A 17,955-nucleotide genomic window follows, 5' to 3' on the forward strand; every position below is an offset into this window, starting at 1 on the left:
AAGAGAATCAGGGGTGCATAGCAGGTCCACCACAGTCACATAGAGTGTTGGCGTCCTTAGGGATTGGTTTATTTTGGCCTTGTTTTGAAATGGGATTAGCTTGATTTTTGGCTTATTGTGAAAGTCAGGGTGCTTATTTACCACGTGAAAGTTGGGAAATGTGGGTAGGAGCTCAGCTATTGACCTTCTTTTAGTTTACTATGGTGGTATGTAAACCTAATTAGGCAAAATGTCTATTGTGGTACACCCAACATCAGTTTTATTCCATGAAAACTGAAATCAGATCCATAATCACAGCATGTGAGTGGGACTTATGGGATTTCTATCCTACCTACTAGTGTACATTTTAAACTATGATTGAAGACTAAGGAATAAGCATATGGACATTCAGCAGCCCAATGGTTTGAAAAATTCCCATCCAGTTGGCTCAGGGAGATTAAGACTGCAAGTTAAGACCAATTAAGGGTATTCATGGCGGTCATGGTTGATATGAACAATGAAGGATAACAGAATCTAATGAGAGAACAAAATATCAGATTAGATATATAGATAGATAGAGCATTTGTGTGGCATCCATGGCCATAATATCTTGGAAGCCAAAGTACTTGTGTGATGGTGATAATGTATTTTAGTGGCACACTAAACACATTTTGTACAATTTCATTTTTTACCTGGATGATATACAATTTGGCTGAAAGCACAATGGAGAAAGCAGAATTCTGAAAAAATGCCAATAAATAAATGGTGGGAAAAAGACCCTACAAATAGGGAAGTTCAAATGAAAGAGCAACCCTGGACAATGCAAAGATGCAGGAGAGACTAAGACTTCAGTTAGAGAGAGAGAGAGAGTTGGTGAAACTCCATCATGCTGAACAGGAAAAGCAAGGACAATAGAGATGGAGCAGGATCACAGTGGGGCCAGGAAGCCAAACAGATGATCAGGAAGGGAAGAAGTGCTGGGGTCTTATCAAATTAGGCTTTCCCTCTGGGAGTAAAAAGTAGAAGGTTACTGAAAACTACTGTTATGTTTATGTTATGTTTACTTTGGTCAAATAAAAGTTTAATGTTTTTTTTTCCAAACCCAGAAGTTGGAGACAGTCAGTCAGTGGGATTTTGAAGACAACTCCAGAGCCTTCTAAACAGAGTTAAGAAAAGCAACCAGGATCACCCAATATTCACAGGCAAGTGTCCTGGAAGGAAGTTTAGAAGGATAAAGGGCTGTGCTAGAGACCCAGAACTAATCAGTTTTGAATGAGGTTTTTGCCAAGGAAGGGACAGGACATGATGAAATACGTTAATTTAGAAATACAGATAAGAAAAAATTATTAAGACTTTGTATTTACGCACAGATATTCCATGGACTAATTCCCATATAGCCAGCCATACAGCTTTGACCAGAATTTCAGATTTGAGGTGGACGCAGAACACCATTACCTTGGAGAGACCAATGATTCGTAAGAACAGTGATCTGGCCCCAAAAGCTTATAAACCACACCAAATTACAGCTTCATATTTTCTTTTCTTAAAATACAACAAAAATGCAGAAAAAAATCCTCCACAATGCAAACTGGAAAAAAAAGTGCCAAAAGTGTAATGCAGACCTAATTATACAATTAACAAAAGCTGGGGAACTCAACTCAAACTGAATCACCAATCAACCTACATGACTGTTGGTTTTAACTGCTGTGGAATTTACACTACTGAGTACAAACACTAGTGAAAGGTGAGTCTGAAAAGGTTGAAGAAGTACCCAAACTCTGGAAGCTTATTAGAATTTGTTGGGTCAGAAAAGTCAGATTGGCAATTTCAAGAGAAAAGACTTTTTTTTTCCTCTTGAGGCTTACAAATTTTATGCTTCCAAATGACCAAGAAATAACACAAAACCAGCCTCTCTTTTGGTACACTAGCACTCCCACTTCTAGCCCTTCAAGAAAATATATAGTCAAGGACACCAATATTCTACTCTTATAGCTTCAAACACTGCAGTGTTTCTAAACAAAGATATCATTTTGGACCATTACTTTAGGGCTTTGTGTTTGTTTGGTGTATATATGTACGTATAGGTACACAATGAACAAATAGTGGCATCTTTCCTTGAGATGTTTCCAGGATTGGAGATGAGGACTATTTAAACAATAAAAGATACAGAACTCATTAGATAGATAGATAGATAGATTTAATGAAAGACATGAATTAATCAAAAGAGGAATTAAAATATTAGCCATTTCCATGAACCAGGACTTTATACCTTCCCACAATTTTGTGTGTGTGTGTGTGTGTGTGTGTGTGTGTGTGTGTGTGTGTGTGTGTGTGTGTGCGCGTGCAACAGAAGATAGCGACCTAATCAGTAAAGTGTTTTTGCTGTACCATATATTGCTAAGAAATAATTCAGAAAGTATAACTGAAGTGTATATGGCCATTTCTAATTCCATATTTTTTCCATCTTTCCTAAATCTAGATATCTCTGGACACAATTACATCTCCAAAGATGTCATTATCCAGTAATCCACATTTAAATAAATATGAGGGAGTCTATGGACTTTATGAAGGATTTTAAACTATAGTAATTTTTAATGAGAAGTGTCAATGGAAGGCCTTCAATGCTATAATGATGCTAGAAAAAAGAAAATATCCTAGTCAGGCCTAATATATAAAATCTTAATTTTAAACAACACTCAGACCTAATTTGCTGAATTGACTTACTACGACTTTTTAACACATGAATTATGCATACCATCATGAAAATCTTTCATTTTAGTTACAATCTTAAAACTGAAATCTTGTAAACAAATGTAGTACCTTTGTACCATCAGCTACTCATTACCACCTGTAACAAAAGTGGGAAATGGCACTACATGGCCCAATTTAAGTGACAGTAACTGAAATGAAGAAGGAAAATGATACCAATTTTTTTACCCATTTTGTTGAAATCTTGAAACTATGATTTTAAAGTCTGTTAGATGCTATAAAGTAATATCAGGATCTAAAATAGTCTCAATTGTGTGCGTGTGTCTTTGTGCAGAATATATGTGTGCGCGCAGGCACAGATAAGCACACTTGTCTGTGCGTGTGCACACACACATCACACACATATATTATAGGGTGGGCCTATAATTAACATTGTCTAGCTCTAACCTATTATAAGATACCATTTTTCTTTTCCTTATATCTTTTCCAAATTATACTTGTTCGGACTGAAATTTTCCATGCTGGTGTGTGTATTTTATTTTATTGTAAGTTTCAGCTAAAATGGTTCGTCATTTCTGAGAATGAAGTTAAGGAAAACTATACAATTAAGAAATGTCTACAACCATGTAGTTGAGTGGCTCCTGTGCCTCCCTGCTTTGATGTACAGATATTTATATATTTTAATCTGGCAGGTGGTCTCCCTCCAGATGTGTCTTTTCCTGTTCCCATGAAAATTCACCCCAAATTTGACTAAATTACATGACTTCAAAAAAGCTCCGTTTGCACATGCTCAGTGATGAGTTGTTAGTGTATGGCCACTAAATTTTCTGGAGATTCTGGCTGCACTAAATATTCTCCATTTCAGAGCTAGACAGACAGAAAGATCAACTGAACTTGAATATATAGCTATATATAGGAAATTACCATCTGCTTGTGGAATGTCTCCAAGCATCAAAGTTAAATGAGTAAAATTATTTGCTCAGATCTAATTGTTATTCTGAATATTTCTTCAAAAGTGCCAGGTACATTCAGGCTCCTGCCAGAAGCTTAGACTTTTTATTGCTCTATTCATTGCCCTAATATTCATAACATTTTATTTCCAAATTCAGTAACAGAGATGTTTACAACACTTAAACAGATTAGTCTGAGCACAAAGAGATTCAAGAGGTGTTGAAGTACACAGGATTTGCATAAACTGCACAGATGAGTGCAAAGATTTTATAAATTTCTACTTGGGGGCAACAGAATCACAGTATGAAAGTTACATCGTTCCCTTTGTCAATCATTCCCTTAGAAATGACATTTCTGGTTTTATTTAGCATCCGCACAGCTGAGATTCAGTCTCTTCACTATCCTTTGCTTTCCACGTTTCTGTGTGGGTGAAAAAGGTTGACCATTAAGCCATAAACTATGCTTGTGTGTGTTAAGACCAGTGAGACACTATAGTACATGCATATTGTTTAATGAAAACCTAATTTCTCTTCATCTTCCCATTCCTTTAAAATACTGCCCAAGCCCATAGTGAAGATTCTACTAATAAACATAAAGTGATTTAATTGGCCACAAGCAATGCAATATGGATTTATTGGGGTGCTACATCTATAGAACGTACATGTTTGTACAACTATATTGATAATTATAAATACTATTAATCTTCCAAGCACTTTGGTAGGAAGATTGTAGTAATTCATCACTGATTGCTGGAGGAGATTCTGAAAAAGAAAGGAATTCTAAGCACCCAGTTAACTCCTGAATGTAAACTGATCTATTTAGTGACAATCATATTTCAGGCTATGCCCATCTAAGTGTTACTAAACAATTTACAATTAGAGGGTATTTATCTAGAATAGAACAGATTTATTTATACTTTTTATTGCTGTACATAGTAGATTTGTGGCCCTTTACTATAGAAATTATCTTTCTGAAAACAAATTAACTGGAGGGAGATCATCCGTTTATTTGGAGAGTAACATTTAACCACTATTAGTACATTAGAAATGAAAGTTGTTTCAGTGTGGAGAATTTAGGAACTCTACAAAGCAGCAATTATGGGCAGAATAGCATATTTTCCACCATCCATCTTTATCGAGCCAGCATATAGCATCTTCAGTCTTCCTGAGAATATGATGCAAAGTCTGATCAATACCCTCATGCCCAGTAGCACCTTTATGAGCTATAATATTGACTGGAAGAGTACATTTGACATGTTGGAGATGCTGAGGCAATTAAAACAAAATGTAGCAAACTGTAAAGATGCTACCAGGCTAGAAGTAAAGCATTAATTAGATAAACAGACTGAAAAATGTTAGCTGCTATAGGAATATATTATTCTTCAGTGACGTATGTGCAAGTTTTCTGTAACGGTTTTGCTACTCACCAGTACAAGCATGAATTTGATTATAACAAAATGTCATGCATACTGTGACACTGCAAGTTATAGAAGGAATGTTATGTACTGCAGTGAGATTAAAACCCCATCTTTTACTGGGTACTAAGCCACAAAATAAAACCACATGGATTTCTTTAGCAAAGCCTCATTCTGAACATCTCACCCAGACACCTCCTCCCTAGCTCAGGATCTACATGTTCAAAATGCTTAAAGAAAAGCCCAAGGAACTTAGTGTTCAAATGCAGCAGTCAAATCTCCTTTCAGACAGCTCTTTTCTGTTCAAATCTGGTTCTACCTGTTATCTAGTGACATACGTACAACTAGAGTAAGTCAGAATCCTAAGGTGCAGAAAACTATAAACAAGCTTCTCCTTTCAGTGACTCTATGAACTTCTAGCCAATAGGAAACAGGCACACACTTGGGCGTGAAATCCTGGCTCCACTGAAATCAATGGGAGTTTGCCACTGACTTCAAACGGAGAGCCAACATTTCACACCGGAACCCTAATTTAACCTACGTGCATATATCTCAGAAATCATTAACTCTCTAGTTCAGTGGTGGGCAACGTGCAGCCGCGGACCCCATGCAACCCATCAGGGCAATCTGATTGCGGGCCACGAGACATTTTGCTGACGAAGACCATACGCAGGCACAGCCCTCCACAGCTCCTCCCAGTGACCGTGGTTCACTGTTCCACCACTGCTCTAGTTTCTGGATTAAAATTTGGTGCATTTATAACATTCTATCTATTAGCTAAGGTCCTCCCCCCAATCACCACATCTGATGGTATGGGAATTCAAGATTTTGCAGTACTTTTTTTCTTCCTTATTGTTTTTTTTTTTTAAATAGATAAGAATGTTGAGATTTGGGGATACTTGGATGGGGTTCAGTGAATCTGAAACTTTAGACCCGCACAGTTAAATCCCGGACTGCAAGGGATATGCTGTGAGGGGGGGAGGCTTCCTAGAGCCCAGACACAAGCATGAGCCTCGATGTCTACATTGCAATTTCATAGCACCGCAGCCTGAGCCTGAGTCAGTTGACACAGACCAGCTGTGGCTGTTTTACTGCAGTGTAGACATACCTTAAGAGACAACAGGTTCTCAGCAACAATGCTGAAGTGATAGTGGCCCACAGCACCAAATTCCCAGTGAAAAATTCCAGTTTTTCCCGGAGAGATGAGTTTCTACCTCCGCCAAACACTTTAAAATATCTGGAAAGTTAAGTGGTGGTTACAAAGGTCAGCTGTGTTTGACCAACAATGTTCAGTCAATCATAGAGTTGTTGGACTGGAAGGGACCTTGAGAGGTCATCTAGTCCAGTCCCCGGCACTCATGGCAGGACTAAAGTATTAACTAGACCATCCCTGATAGGTGTTTGTCTAATCTGCTCTTAAAAATCTTCAATGACGGTGATTCCATAACCTCCATAGGAAATTATTCCAGTGCTTAACTACCCTGACAGGTAAGAAGTTTTTTCCTAATGTCCAACTTAAACTGTCCTTGCTGCAATTTAAGCCCATTGCTTCTTGTCCTATCCTCAGAGGTTAACGAGAACAATTTTTCTTCCTTATTCTTGTAACAACATTTTATGTACTTGAAAACTGTTATGTCCCCCACTTAGTCTTCTCTTTTCCAGACAAAACAAACTCAATATTTTCAATCTTCCCTCATAAGTCATGTTTTCTAGACCTTTAATAATTTGTGTTGCTCTTCTTTGGAATTTCTTCAATTTGTCCACATCTTTCCCAAGATGTGGCACTCAGAACTGGACATAATACTCCAGTTGAGGCCTAATCAGTGCGGAGTGGAGCAGAAGAATTACTTCTTATTACAAAAGAATTACTTCTCATGTCTTGCTTAGAACATCTGCTTATACATCCAAAAATTATGTGGGTTTTTTTTGTTTTTTTGTTTTTTTGGCGAAACTGTGTTACATTGTTGACTCTCATTTATCTTGTGATTCACTATGACCCCCAGATTCCTTTCTTCAGTACTCTTTCCTAGGCAGTCATTTCCCATTTAGCATGTGTGAAACTTCCTAAGCGAAGTACTTTGCATTTGGTCCTTATTGAATTTCATCCTATTTACTACAGACCATTTCTCCAGTTTGTCCAGATCATTTTGAATTTTAATCCTATCCTCCAAAGCACTTGCAACACCTCCCAGCTTGGTATCATCCACAATTATCTGCACTTCTATCATGCTTTCTTCCTATGAAGCTCAACCTTCTTTACAAAGATCAATTAGCAAATATGCACAATGCCCCCTCAAGTAGGTTAGTATTGTTCTTGTACCTATTTTATAAATACAGAAAACAAAGGCACCAAGAAGTTAAATAACTTGCTTACATTGACACAAGAAGCTTGAGAAAGAGCTGGAAATAGAACACATATCTCTTGACAACTAGCTTTGTTCTTTATCCACAAAATCATCTCTCTATTTTCCAGTGGTATCAAAGCACAAGTACTAGATAGGACATTTATTGCAGGTAATAAATGTTATTTTGTTTAAATGCAAAATAATAATAATAAAAACCCAATGCCCATGACACTTTTTACCCCAGTTGACGTGATCTCTTTGGAGGGTTCCTAAAACATGCCATGCCATGGCAAAACAACAGGCCCAACAACAGATAATTACACGATCAATAGTTAAATAGAAAAGTACGATAGTGAACCTGAAGTTACAGTGCCTGAGGCTTAATGAATAACCTGATGATAACCTGCTTTTCTGGTGTTGATATGTCCTATGACATATCATATATCAAATATGATATATTTATGGTGTGAAAAATGTGTGAGCATCTCTTACTGAAAAAGAAAAGTTAATTTGTAATAATATAATTAACATCTGGAAGACACTATTCCAAGAGTAGCTGTGGCTTTGCACACTTTCTTGCTATTCCCCATCCTCTCCTCTTTCCTTTCGGGACAGCAAATAGCCAATAGGAATAATTTCTCAATCCATGCAGCTTTCTATCAAGAAACATCCTTGAATTCAAATTTTATAAAAATCACAGCCACTGGTAACATACACCTGTGACATTTGATATACTGCACCATATGCATTGACAATCCAACTATCCTATTTTACTGTAGCTGAATGATGATTCATTTAATGCTAAATACATTCAAGGCATTTCTCTTCCTTGCAATGATGCCATTCTCTCTACATTATTTCATATTAGCACAAGTGTCCCCTCAACATCAGCAAACTGAAATATAGACCTGCTTTCATATGATAACATTACCATGTTTAACACTTTTATTGTCTAATTACATTAGCTTTAATCTGAGCAATTTGGCATGTACTGTAGGTCAAGATATTGTATTTGAATGGGTATGGAGCTGGCCTGATTTCTGAGTCTAAAATCGAGGATTAGGCATTTCAAGCTGCAAAAAGGAGAGAAAGTATAAATATTGTATATGAAATATGTGCGAGGGAGGTCATGAGGGGGGTGGAAATGATGTTAAAAATCTTCAAGAAACAGTGGGAGGCAGGATGTACTTGCAGGACCTCTTAGTGGGAGGTAGACTGATATTCTTGTAATTGGAACTCTGCTTGACTACAGGGTGTATGCAACATCCAACATTTTTCAGTAGAATATTGGTCAAACCATTTAAAATTGGACATCAGCTCATTTTATCCTCACTATGAAATGCATCCAGAGTGTTCACTAAATCGTGATTTATGTCCCAGGAAGAGCCGTTTTAGGTGTTAGAAAACAATCACACCATAAGGAGATTTGGTGATTATACTACCCTCTCTCCCCCGTGGAAAATTCATAATTTATGTCCAGGGTTTGTTGCAGCAAAAATGTTACAAGATATTTTCTCACTTGCTTTTTGGTCAGATTCTGATGTCAGGGACAGTGATGTAAATCCAGGGTAACTCAAGAGAAATCAGAGAAGGTATGCCATATTTACCCTGACTGTAAGAGAGCTCAGAATCTGGCCCTGTGAATGCACAGAACAAAAAGTATAGGTCTTTAGCCCAGTGCTCCAATCCTAAAAAAAAGAGGTGCTGCAATGTACTTCCATTCTAAATAAAGAAGTGCCAGAAAACACTTCCAGCAAATGATAGCACCAAAACGCCATTACAACCTCCCCCCAGAAAAGTGCCAGAACAGCATTCCAGCACAACTTCAGCCCTGCTTTTGCAAACATTCCTGCCAGAAGTGTGAAATCAAAGGTAATATAAAGATACATAGAAGCAACCAGGCCTGAGAAAAATGCCCAGACTGTCTCAGACACTTCATAAAACTGGCTCTGTAAGTAGATTATGACAAAAAGAAAAACATATACAGAGCACCCAGAGGCCTCCTGAATGTTATGCCTTAAGCCTTTTTCTGTTTATCTAACAGATAGCCCGTGCAGGTGTGCTTCAGAAAAATGAAAGCGCTCCACATTGTAAGGAGAAAAGATTTACTAACTGGCCATAAAAACATACCCTAGAGTTATCAAAAGTATCAAGAATAAAACTACCCACCTTCAAAAAAAAACCCAACCAAATATGAATGTGAAAGTAAATGGCATTTTGTCCTCTTCAATATAAACTGAATATACTACATCAGCCTTGCAAAACTGCCATGAACATTTAATAGCAAAATCTATTTTCTCATCCTTTATCAGGGGAGGTGTGAAAATGAGGGAGGAAAAAACCCCAAATATGTTATTTATCTATAGCAAAAAAACAAAAACAAAAAACAACAACCTTCGCAATCACATGGCCCCCCATCACTGTAATGTCTGAGTGCCTCATGTACCATACAACAGCCATGTGAAGTAGAGAAGTACCATTTCCCCAATTTTACAGATGGGAAACTGGGGCACATAGAGACTCCAAGGCTTGCCAAGGTCACACAGGAAGTCTGTGGCAGAGTAGGGAATTGAATCTGGGTCTCCTGAGTTCAAGGCTAGCCACCTTTCACTGGACCATCCTTCTTACATTTTCCCCTTTTGCACATTGGTGGGAAGAAGTTTGCAAGACTGATATAAATAAAGAAACCAATACATCCAGGGAGTCATCCAGAGAAATAAACCTACAAGGCAAACTACAGGATTTGGCAGTTTCTCTTGGGACCTATTTAATAGCAGCCAGTAGTCTGGTCCCCTTGGCTAGAGAATTCCTAGCTACTTTTGAAGCTGCAAAAGTTACCTTGTTCTTGAAATGTTCCACAGAGGACTAGCAAACCAATGGCAATTCCTGGAGGTATTCGGCCTGTGGAACACACAGGCAGATAGAATGGAAGTTGCTGTAGTAACCTCACCCACTGATATAACACAATCTAGCAAAGCCCAGAGCAGGGGGGGAAAGTACTCTGAACCCAATTGCTGCAGAACGACAAAGGCGCCATTAATTTCTGATTTCAATTATATTAGGTCAGGATGAGTAGTTTATATTAAGTAGTATTTAGATAATAAAATATTGATATTTTGGCAGAAAATAACTGTAAATTGCAAGTTAATAAGACAGTGTGCTTTAAATTAAACACAGCAGCTTGAATAATGCTGACAAAACACGTCACATCCCTTAATGAGTATGAAATTTAAGAGGAAGCCCAATATTGTGCAAAGAGTGACCCTTGGTTCCCCACATTAATTACTGGTGTTACTTGGTTAAGACATGGACTACACTAATTAAAGTGAGGAGAAAATGTACTAGATTAAGTTACATTTCAAAATTACAATATTTCCACCTGTCTAGGAGTGTAAATGCCATGGGATCTGAGCGCCTTACAATCAACACCGGGATTTCACCCTCACAACTCCCCTCTGAGGTAGGCACATGCTAGTCCTATTCTACAGACCAAGGGGCAGGTATTCTTTTTGTTTGTGTGTTTTCGTGCTGGACTTTAGTTTGTAATGAAAAATGTATTAAAAAAGTAAAGACTCAGACTCCACATCTGTGGAGATGAACAAAGTCTGCCTTTGCAGAAGGAAATAGTCATATTCATTCTTTCACATGGGCAACGTCAAGAATAACTGGGAGACATTTGATTGCCTTACCTTTCAGCTAGACTTCATTATGAAAGGACTGCCGCACATGTAAGGGCTGCCTCACTGCTAAGTGCATAAAAATAACCCCTAGGAAAGGAGAACCACTCAAAAAAAAAAAAATCCCCCCCCAAATCCATTTCTTCTGCACCAAGCTGGAGACACTTGGAGCAATTTGCAATTCTAATGATGAAATCCCAGAGGTTTCAAGCAGCTATGCGTTACAGAGAAAAACCACTGTCCCAGTTAGCGGCTAGAGAGCTCTGATGAGCAAAAAAACAAACAACAATAAAAAATGGCATGGTCATCAGAACTCAGTATAAATCAGTACCGATAGGGCACTAGGTGAGAACAAACTGCATATCGAACAAAGGAAGATATTGTACAAAAACACTGAGTACTGTCCCCTGCACTAGTTCCTTCTTGGTGACAAAAGTCAACCTAATAACGATATGCTGATAAAAGTGAGCAAGTGAAGAGTAAATTGGACTCACGTTGAGCTGCAGGTCATCGGTCCACTGGCCAACCAGGTGGTAGCCTGGAGTGGTGGTGTTTGTTGTGTGATACTGAAAGATGTCATAGCGCCCCGGTGCATCACCGTTTTTATTAAACATCACTGGAGTGCCAGCACTGCCTGAGGAAGGAAGCAAAAACAGCCAAAGCTTTACAATGCTTGCTTTATTTATTTTGTCATGGCTAAAAGCTTTAGACTGGCATCACAGCTCAGGCAGAGGCCATCCATCATCACAGCAGTTTAAACGGACGCTTTAGGACATAGTGCCATAATCCTGTCCCTCTTTCTGTGGTTAATTATCATGACTCATACCCACTAGGTGAAAAGTAAAAGTAAAGTAAAACTACATGAGCCTTGCTTCATATCATGAAATATCATACGGGCTTCCCTCTGCCCTGCTCCCCCCGAGGGAGTTCTTTAGTGAACATCAGTCCTGTGAATGGAGCCTCTAAATGATTTTTTTCCCCCCCAGAAAATGTTCCATCTGCTTCTGAGAGATACTGCCATCAGAAGACAGCCCAGGTTTAGTGAATCTTGACTGGCATCCAGAAATAGCTTCCTCCTCCATAATTTGTTCTTATTCCAATAATCAGCATGCACTTGAGATGGAACAGAACAGAGGACATTATAGGAAAACTATTCCTAATCTCTCCCCGTACGCTGCTTTGTTTAGACCCTAGGACACGGATACCTGCCGAAAAGTAGCTTAGTAATGAACAATAGAGGACCAGATTCTGGACGGATTCTTGTGAAGCATCTAGGTAGAGTGATGTGAGAGAGGCAATGAAGTGGTAGCAGCAGAGCGAAGGATCTCAGAACCACCTTGCTTGGATGGGTCAGGGCCCCGAGTGCAACACACTCAACAATGCTTCAAGCTGCTAAAGTAGCTGAGCGCATGCCCCTGGTGCTGCTTGCTTGGATGCATCATACGTGCAGAATATCCATGGGTCTGGCCACACACCCCAAGCCAGCTCATGGGAACAATCCTTTTGGGGCTGTGGACCAGAACTGGGTATTAGTGTAGCCTCCCACTGGGCATAGGTGCTGGAACTAGGGGTGCTGCCACAACCCCTGGCTTGAAATCGCTTCCATCATATACAGGGTTTACAGTTTGGTTCAATGGCTCTCAACACCCCCACTATACAGATTGTTCCAGCGTCCCTGCCCCTGAGCTTTCTAATATGTGCCTATCCTGCCCTTCGCCTATCCAGGAGCTTTGTAGGAGGTGGTGGTCCCCAGCACCTAATCCTCTTAGTGCATCCAAACAAGGCAGGTTAGAATAAGGGGGCATACCTTACATGACAGACAGGCATTGAATTCTGATAGCTAATTATTACATTAGAGATGCTATTGCGAAAAGAATCCCAACCAGAAAATTTGCAGCTCAGTTAACACTATAAGGCTGTATGGCTACTTCTTAAATGAGAGTTCAAAGAAATTTAGTATTTTCAGATAGATCTAAGTGAAAACTTCCAGGACCACATGAGTTTCAAGATGTATTAAAATAGGTTTCTGTGACGTAAAGCAATGGCCAAGACAGAAGATCATTAGTATATCTATTTTCAAAACTTTCTCCTACCACATTGCTTGGGGGGCGGTATGAAAAATCTCTTCAGTTATAGCACTGAACTTTACGTTTATGATTTTCCTCATGATTCCTATTCTTCACTGAATTTCAGTGAGTGAAAGAAGGTTTGAAGGAGTGGATTAGCATAATTTCCAAATTCTAACCCTAGTAAATTATTTCTTGTCTATACTGCAGCCTCTCTGAGATCAGACGCTGATTAAGTTCAAAGACTGGTACAGAAAATCTTCCACAGAAATCTCCTGTCTCTGACTCCTTCTGGGTACTAAGCAGATATGTAACTGTTGTTACGGGTTCATGCAGCCGGAATACGTTTATGGTGGGAAAACATTTTTAGGTGTATAAGGGCGATAATTCATAAATTCCTTCTCAAAGTCAGCAAAAAACAGTAAATGGGATTTAGCTAATCATGACTTTTTAAAGCGTTTATATGATTAGCCAAGCTACATGTTGTTGCAACTGACATAAAATAATATAATTAAGAGCATAAGAGCCCAATCTGCCCCCCCTCATAATGCACCATCAATATTTGTGGGTATATCCTTACGTCCCAAATGAATGACACTGACACAAAAAATGGGTGTTTTTACACACTAGGGGTCAGATCTTCACCAGATGTAAATTTTCACCACCTGAGGATCTATTCCATAAATTGGGCAGTAATGCAGATAGGGTATTAACTCACATACATACATCTGCATGCATAAAACTGTAGGTTTTTTTCTCCTTCTAAACAGATGCAGAATAAACTTGGTGTGTATCAACAGAGTCTAGGTTAAAAGTTGCCCTATGAATGTACAGAGCTTTGTTATTTCATATCTGCAGATTACCATGATATCTAGTTTTTAAGTGGAATCCATAAATGATAAAGGCCAAATGACAGCTGCTGCAGGGAGACTGTGTTGGGGGGAAAGAGGGCAGGGAGTCTCTTTTCACTCCTGGGCTGTTAAACGTAAGTGGATAGTTTGGCTGCTTGCACTTGCTAGTGGTGATGGTGGACCATTAATGTTGCTGACAGTGTTCAATGCCCTGCAGGGGCATGGCCCTGGGCAACAGTCAGGGCCTGGCAAGCTTTCCTAGTGACAGGTATATTGTCACCAGAATGCACTATAAGAGAGACATGCCTGTGTATGTATAAATAGTTAACTGGGTAAAGTGCCAGTAGCTAGTGCTCAAGAATATGCAGCACTATTGGTGGGTTTTGTAGGATCAATACAACTTCTTGTTGTGCACTGAAAATGGCTTCCTTCATGCAGCTTTTTAATGCAGTTCTTAAATATCACAGCTGCTCCACAGGAGTAGTTACTGCTGCTGGTTAGCCTGCTCCCTGATTCATGAAAGCACCGCTGTTCAAGAAATCTCTAGAGTATGTGATTATCATTAAGCATGTGCTCAAGTGCTTTTCTTAATGATGCTGGATGCCTACTCCTGGCCTTTAAATGCATAATTCTTCCAGACATCATCTATGCAGCTCGCCCACCCTACGCAGTGTGGTTCTCTCTCTTGAATCATCATGTGTTATATTCTAAGTTAAGTACAGCAAAATAATTTTAAATGTGATTCTATATTAATATGTATTCACCATTAGTATGTATTTATAGTAATAATTAGCAGCATAAATGATATTTGCTACTTTTTCAGGTTTGTCCCCTTTCATGAGTTTAAATTTACTTCATCTGGAAATCTACCCACACACCAAAAGGAAGTGAAAAGTGGGGGAAGCTATTCAGAGTAAGGAATGGTACATAGTTGTAATCATCTCAGGGTATAATTCAAGCAGAGGATTTCTGAGTTGCCGGTCTTCGATCCCAGTGTGGGTCTGACAGCACATTTTGGCGCACAGTGCCCACCATTTGATTGCAAGGGTCTAACTCTTTCATGTGCCTGTTTTAAAGTTATTACAAAAATTTATTCTGTGCTCTTTTTATTTATTCAGACTATAAGAAACAATGAGAAGTGGTACTAGGAAACCTGCAGTCTGAAGCATATTATTTTCATACCTGGTGCTATTTATTATTTTCATTTTTCTTATTATAACAGGAAGGGGGAAGATTTTCTTGAGGATACAGGCTGACATACATCTTTTTTTTCTTTTCTTTCATTAAGAATTGTAAGACTCCACAGTCCCATCAGGCAACTCGGAAACCTAGTAACATGCTCTTCCCTGGTGCTGCCTGCACATTCAGTGGTGTTATAAAATATTAATCCATCTGTTCCCAACGAATAAGTAACACACACACTAAATTCAGTACATGATGCCCCTTTCACATGAAAAATCTCACTGCAAAGACACAATTTATTGGATTTTGCAGGATTTGTGTCTCTTAATCACCACAAAAAACTCATCATGAAGAAAAGTGCAATAGGAGAAGGGTCAGAGTCTTGTTAAGTGTGACAAGCTAAGATGTCTTTTTATGACTCTCAGTCACTGCAGTTCTGAGGAGCAGCTGTGGTTCATATAAAAATAATCCATCATTTTTCAGGTCATTGTGGAGGGGAGAGGGAACACAGACACTTTGCATCATGAGTTTAATGTTCAGAATCTTACTGCATCTGGACTTTTTAAAAAAAATATTCTCAACATTGTGCAACAACATTGGAATTCATACTGAGTTCCTACTACAAATCCACAGTCTATTCATTAAAATATCGCTTGAGCTCTTTCTTTATGAATGTCATGGTCTTTGTAAGGGGGAAAAAAATCCCTGAAGCATGCACAGGCAAGATGATTTCAGCTGCATAGTTACAAGGAGATCTGTTTGCATACCTAAATAGGGATTGGATCACAAGAGCATAGGCTTAAAATGCACGAGAATGGGATACACATTTTTTTCCTTCAGACTGTCAGGAGAAAGGATTCATGTTGTGCCATTCTCTGTTCTCATTACAAGTCTTGTAACAAGAATGAGAGAGCAGAAGTTTAATGATGTATATGTCAAATGGTGACATTCAGCCACTGGCCCTCCCAGAAGCAGTGTGTAGCTGTCCTCCCCTCCCCAGGGGTGGCACCAAAAGGGGGCACTCAGCTGAGTGACTCAGTATGCAGGAGAACAATACAGATTGCAACACACTTAGGCCATGGACTCTGCTTTTTCCAGATCCAATTTGGGATGGCAAGCACCCATCAGAAGCATACCAAGGGATTGCTCTTTGTGCTCTCCAAGTGCAAGGACTGTAGCAACAACAAGGGTTTGGAATGTACCATGCCATCAGGAAATAGTGTCCTTGTGCTCTGCCTTTCCCATCCCCCACCCCTGTGCACTTGTCACAGTCTGGCCCTATCTTTTTAGTGAATTATAGTAGTGTGTAAGACATTCACCTCTGATGTGATATCCCAAAGCAGAGAGGAGAAAATATGGCAACAAAAATTCTGTGTATTCACTCTACGCTTAGTGTTGGGCAATTGAGTTTCACTCTCACTGATGCAAGAACAAATTTTAAGCTCATACCAGCAGATGTTCGTTTGGGAAGGGGTATATTTTACATAGGATAGGACACTGCTTGACTCAGCAGGGAGACAGGGTTCCCAAAAGCCCTTCTGCAAAAGGCCTGGCACAGAGTTAAACAAGCCAGACAAACAACTGGCCCTACCCCTTCACAACTACGAAAGCACACACATTTATTGTGACTACAGTAATAGAACATTACGGACCTGGTATATTTTAGAATAGACGGGGGCATGAAATAGAAAGGGAACAGTGCTTCAAGAACATCTCTCCAGCTTTGGCAATGAGCCTCGGATGTGGCTGCACCCTTTGCAGCTATGTGCACAAACATGTATGCAATTATTTCCTGTGAGTGGGCCAAGAGAAAGTAAACTCTGCACATGAATAATATATCTTAAAGACACCTAATGTTTCCAGGATCATTATCTAGGGCCAGCCCTAAATGGCCAAGAGAACAAATAGTTTAAAATTATTATTTTAAGTTCTGCTACCTTCTTGAAGCCTCCATGCTGTTTATGGGTTGTATAAAAAAAAATACCATATGGCTTATGTGACCAACTACAACTAGAGGAAAAAATCTTGCAAAAAAAAAAAAGGTGAATAAATTGAAATAATTAATATACTTGAGAAAACTGAAAACCAGGCAAAATCCACTAAGTAGATTATTTCCTCAGCTCTCTTAAAATGACTGGATGACCATTCAACTGCTCTACTTTCCAAGTACCTCCTTGAGGCCTCTGGAGGAGAGAGATATAAATGATCTGCTACAGAATTCTAGGATGGCCAAATTAGTAAAATTTAGACAAATACCATATTTCTCTGAAAATAGGAGTTTCCATATCTTCCTATTTCTGGAAAAAGAACACAAACAGAATGTTACAAAGCAAAAATAATACTATCTGCTCAGTTTATTAGTCCAGCAGTATTTGGCTTCTGGCAGTAGCTAGCACCTGGTAATCCAAAGAATAGGGAAAAATATCTCATGCATCTCTTTTGATACTCTGTGTCAATTATGCAATGCTTTACTTGGAGGGAAAAAATCCTTCCTGACCCTTACAGTGATGAAGTTAGACCACGAAGTACAAGATTTATCTTCCTCATCTGGGTCTCCACGTCCCTTTTTTTCTACTCTCTCTCTCTCTCTCTCTCTCTCTAGTTATTAGATTGTAAATTCCTAGGAGCAGAGAAGGTGGCCAAAATTTTCAAGCCTTATGAACCCAAATTAAACACTTCTACCCATAGGCAGGCACCTAAATAAAATCCTGATCCAACAAAGCACTTTAGCTTATGCAAAACTTTCAGTTTGTGAATAGTCCCAGTAGGGTCACAAAACTG

General features: G+C 39.0%; 1 protein-coding gene across 1 annotated transcript in view; it reads right to left on the reverse strand.

The window, feature by feature from the left end:
• GRM7 (glutamate metabotropic receptor 7) overlaps nucleotides 1-17,955 on the reverse strand; it is a 513,989-nt gene that overhangs the window by 119,493 nt on the left and 376,541 nt on the right. Inside the window, exon 7 of the mRNA XM_065407326.1 lies at nucleotides 11,570-11,709. Coding sequence (XP_065263398.1) covers nucleotides 11,570-11,709 — 140 coding nt within the window. The remainder of the gene's footprint in view (nucleotides 1-11,569; nucleotides 11,710-17,955) is intronic.

Source organism: Emys orbicularis, chromosome 7 (assembly GCF_028017835.1).
Source record: "Emys orbicularis isolate rEmyOrb1 chromosome 7, rEmyOrb1.hap1, whole genome shotgun sequence".
NCBI classification, from domain to species: Eukaryota; Metazoa; Chordata; order Testudines; family Emydidae; genus Emys; species Emys orbicularis.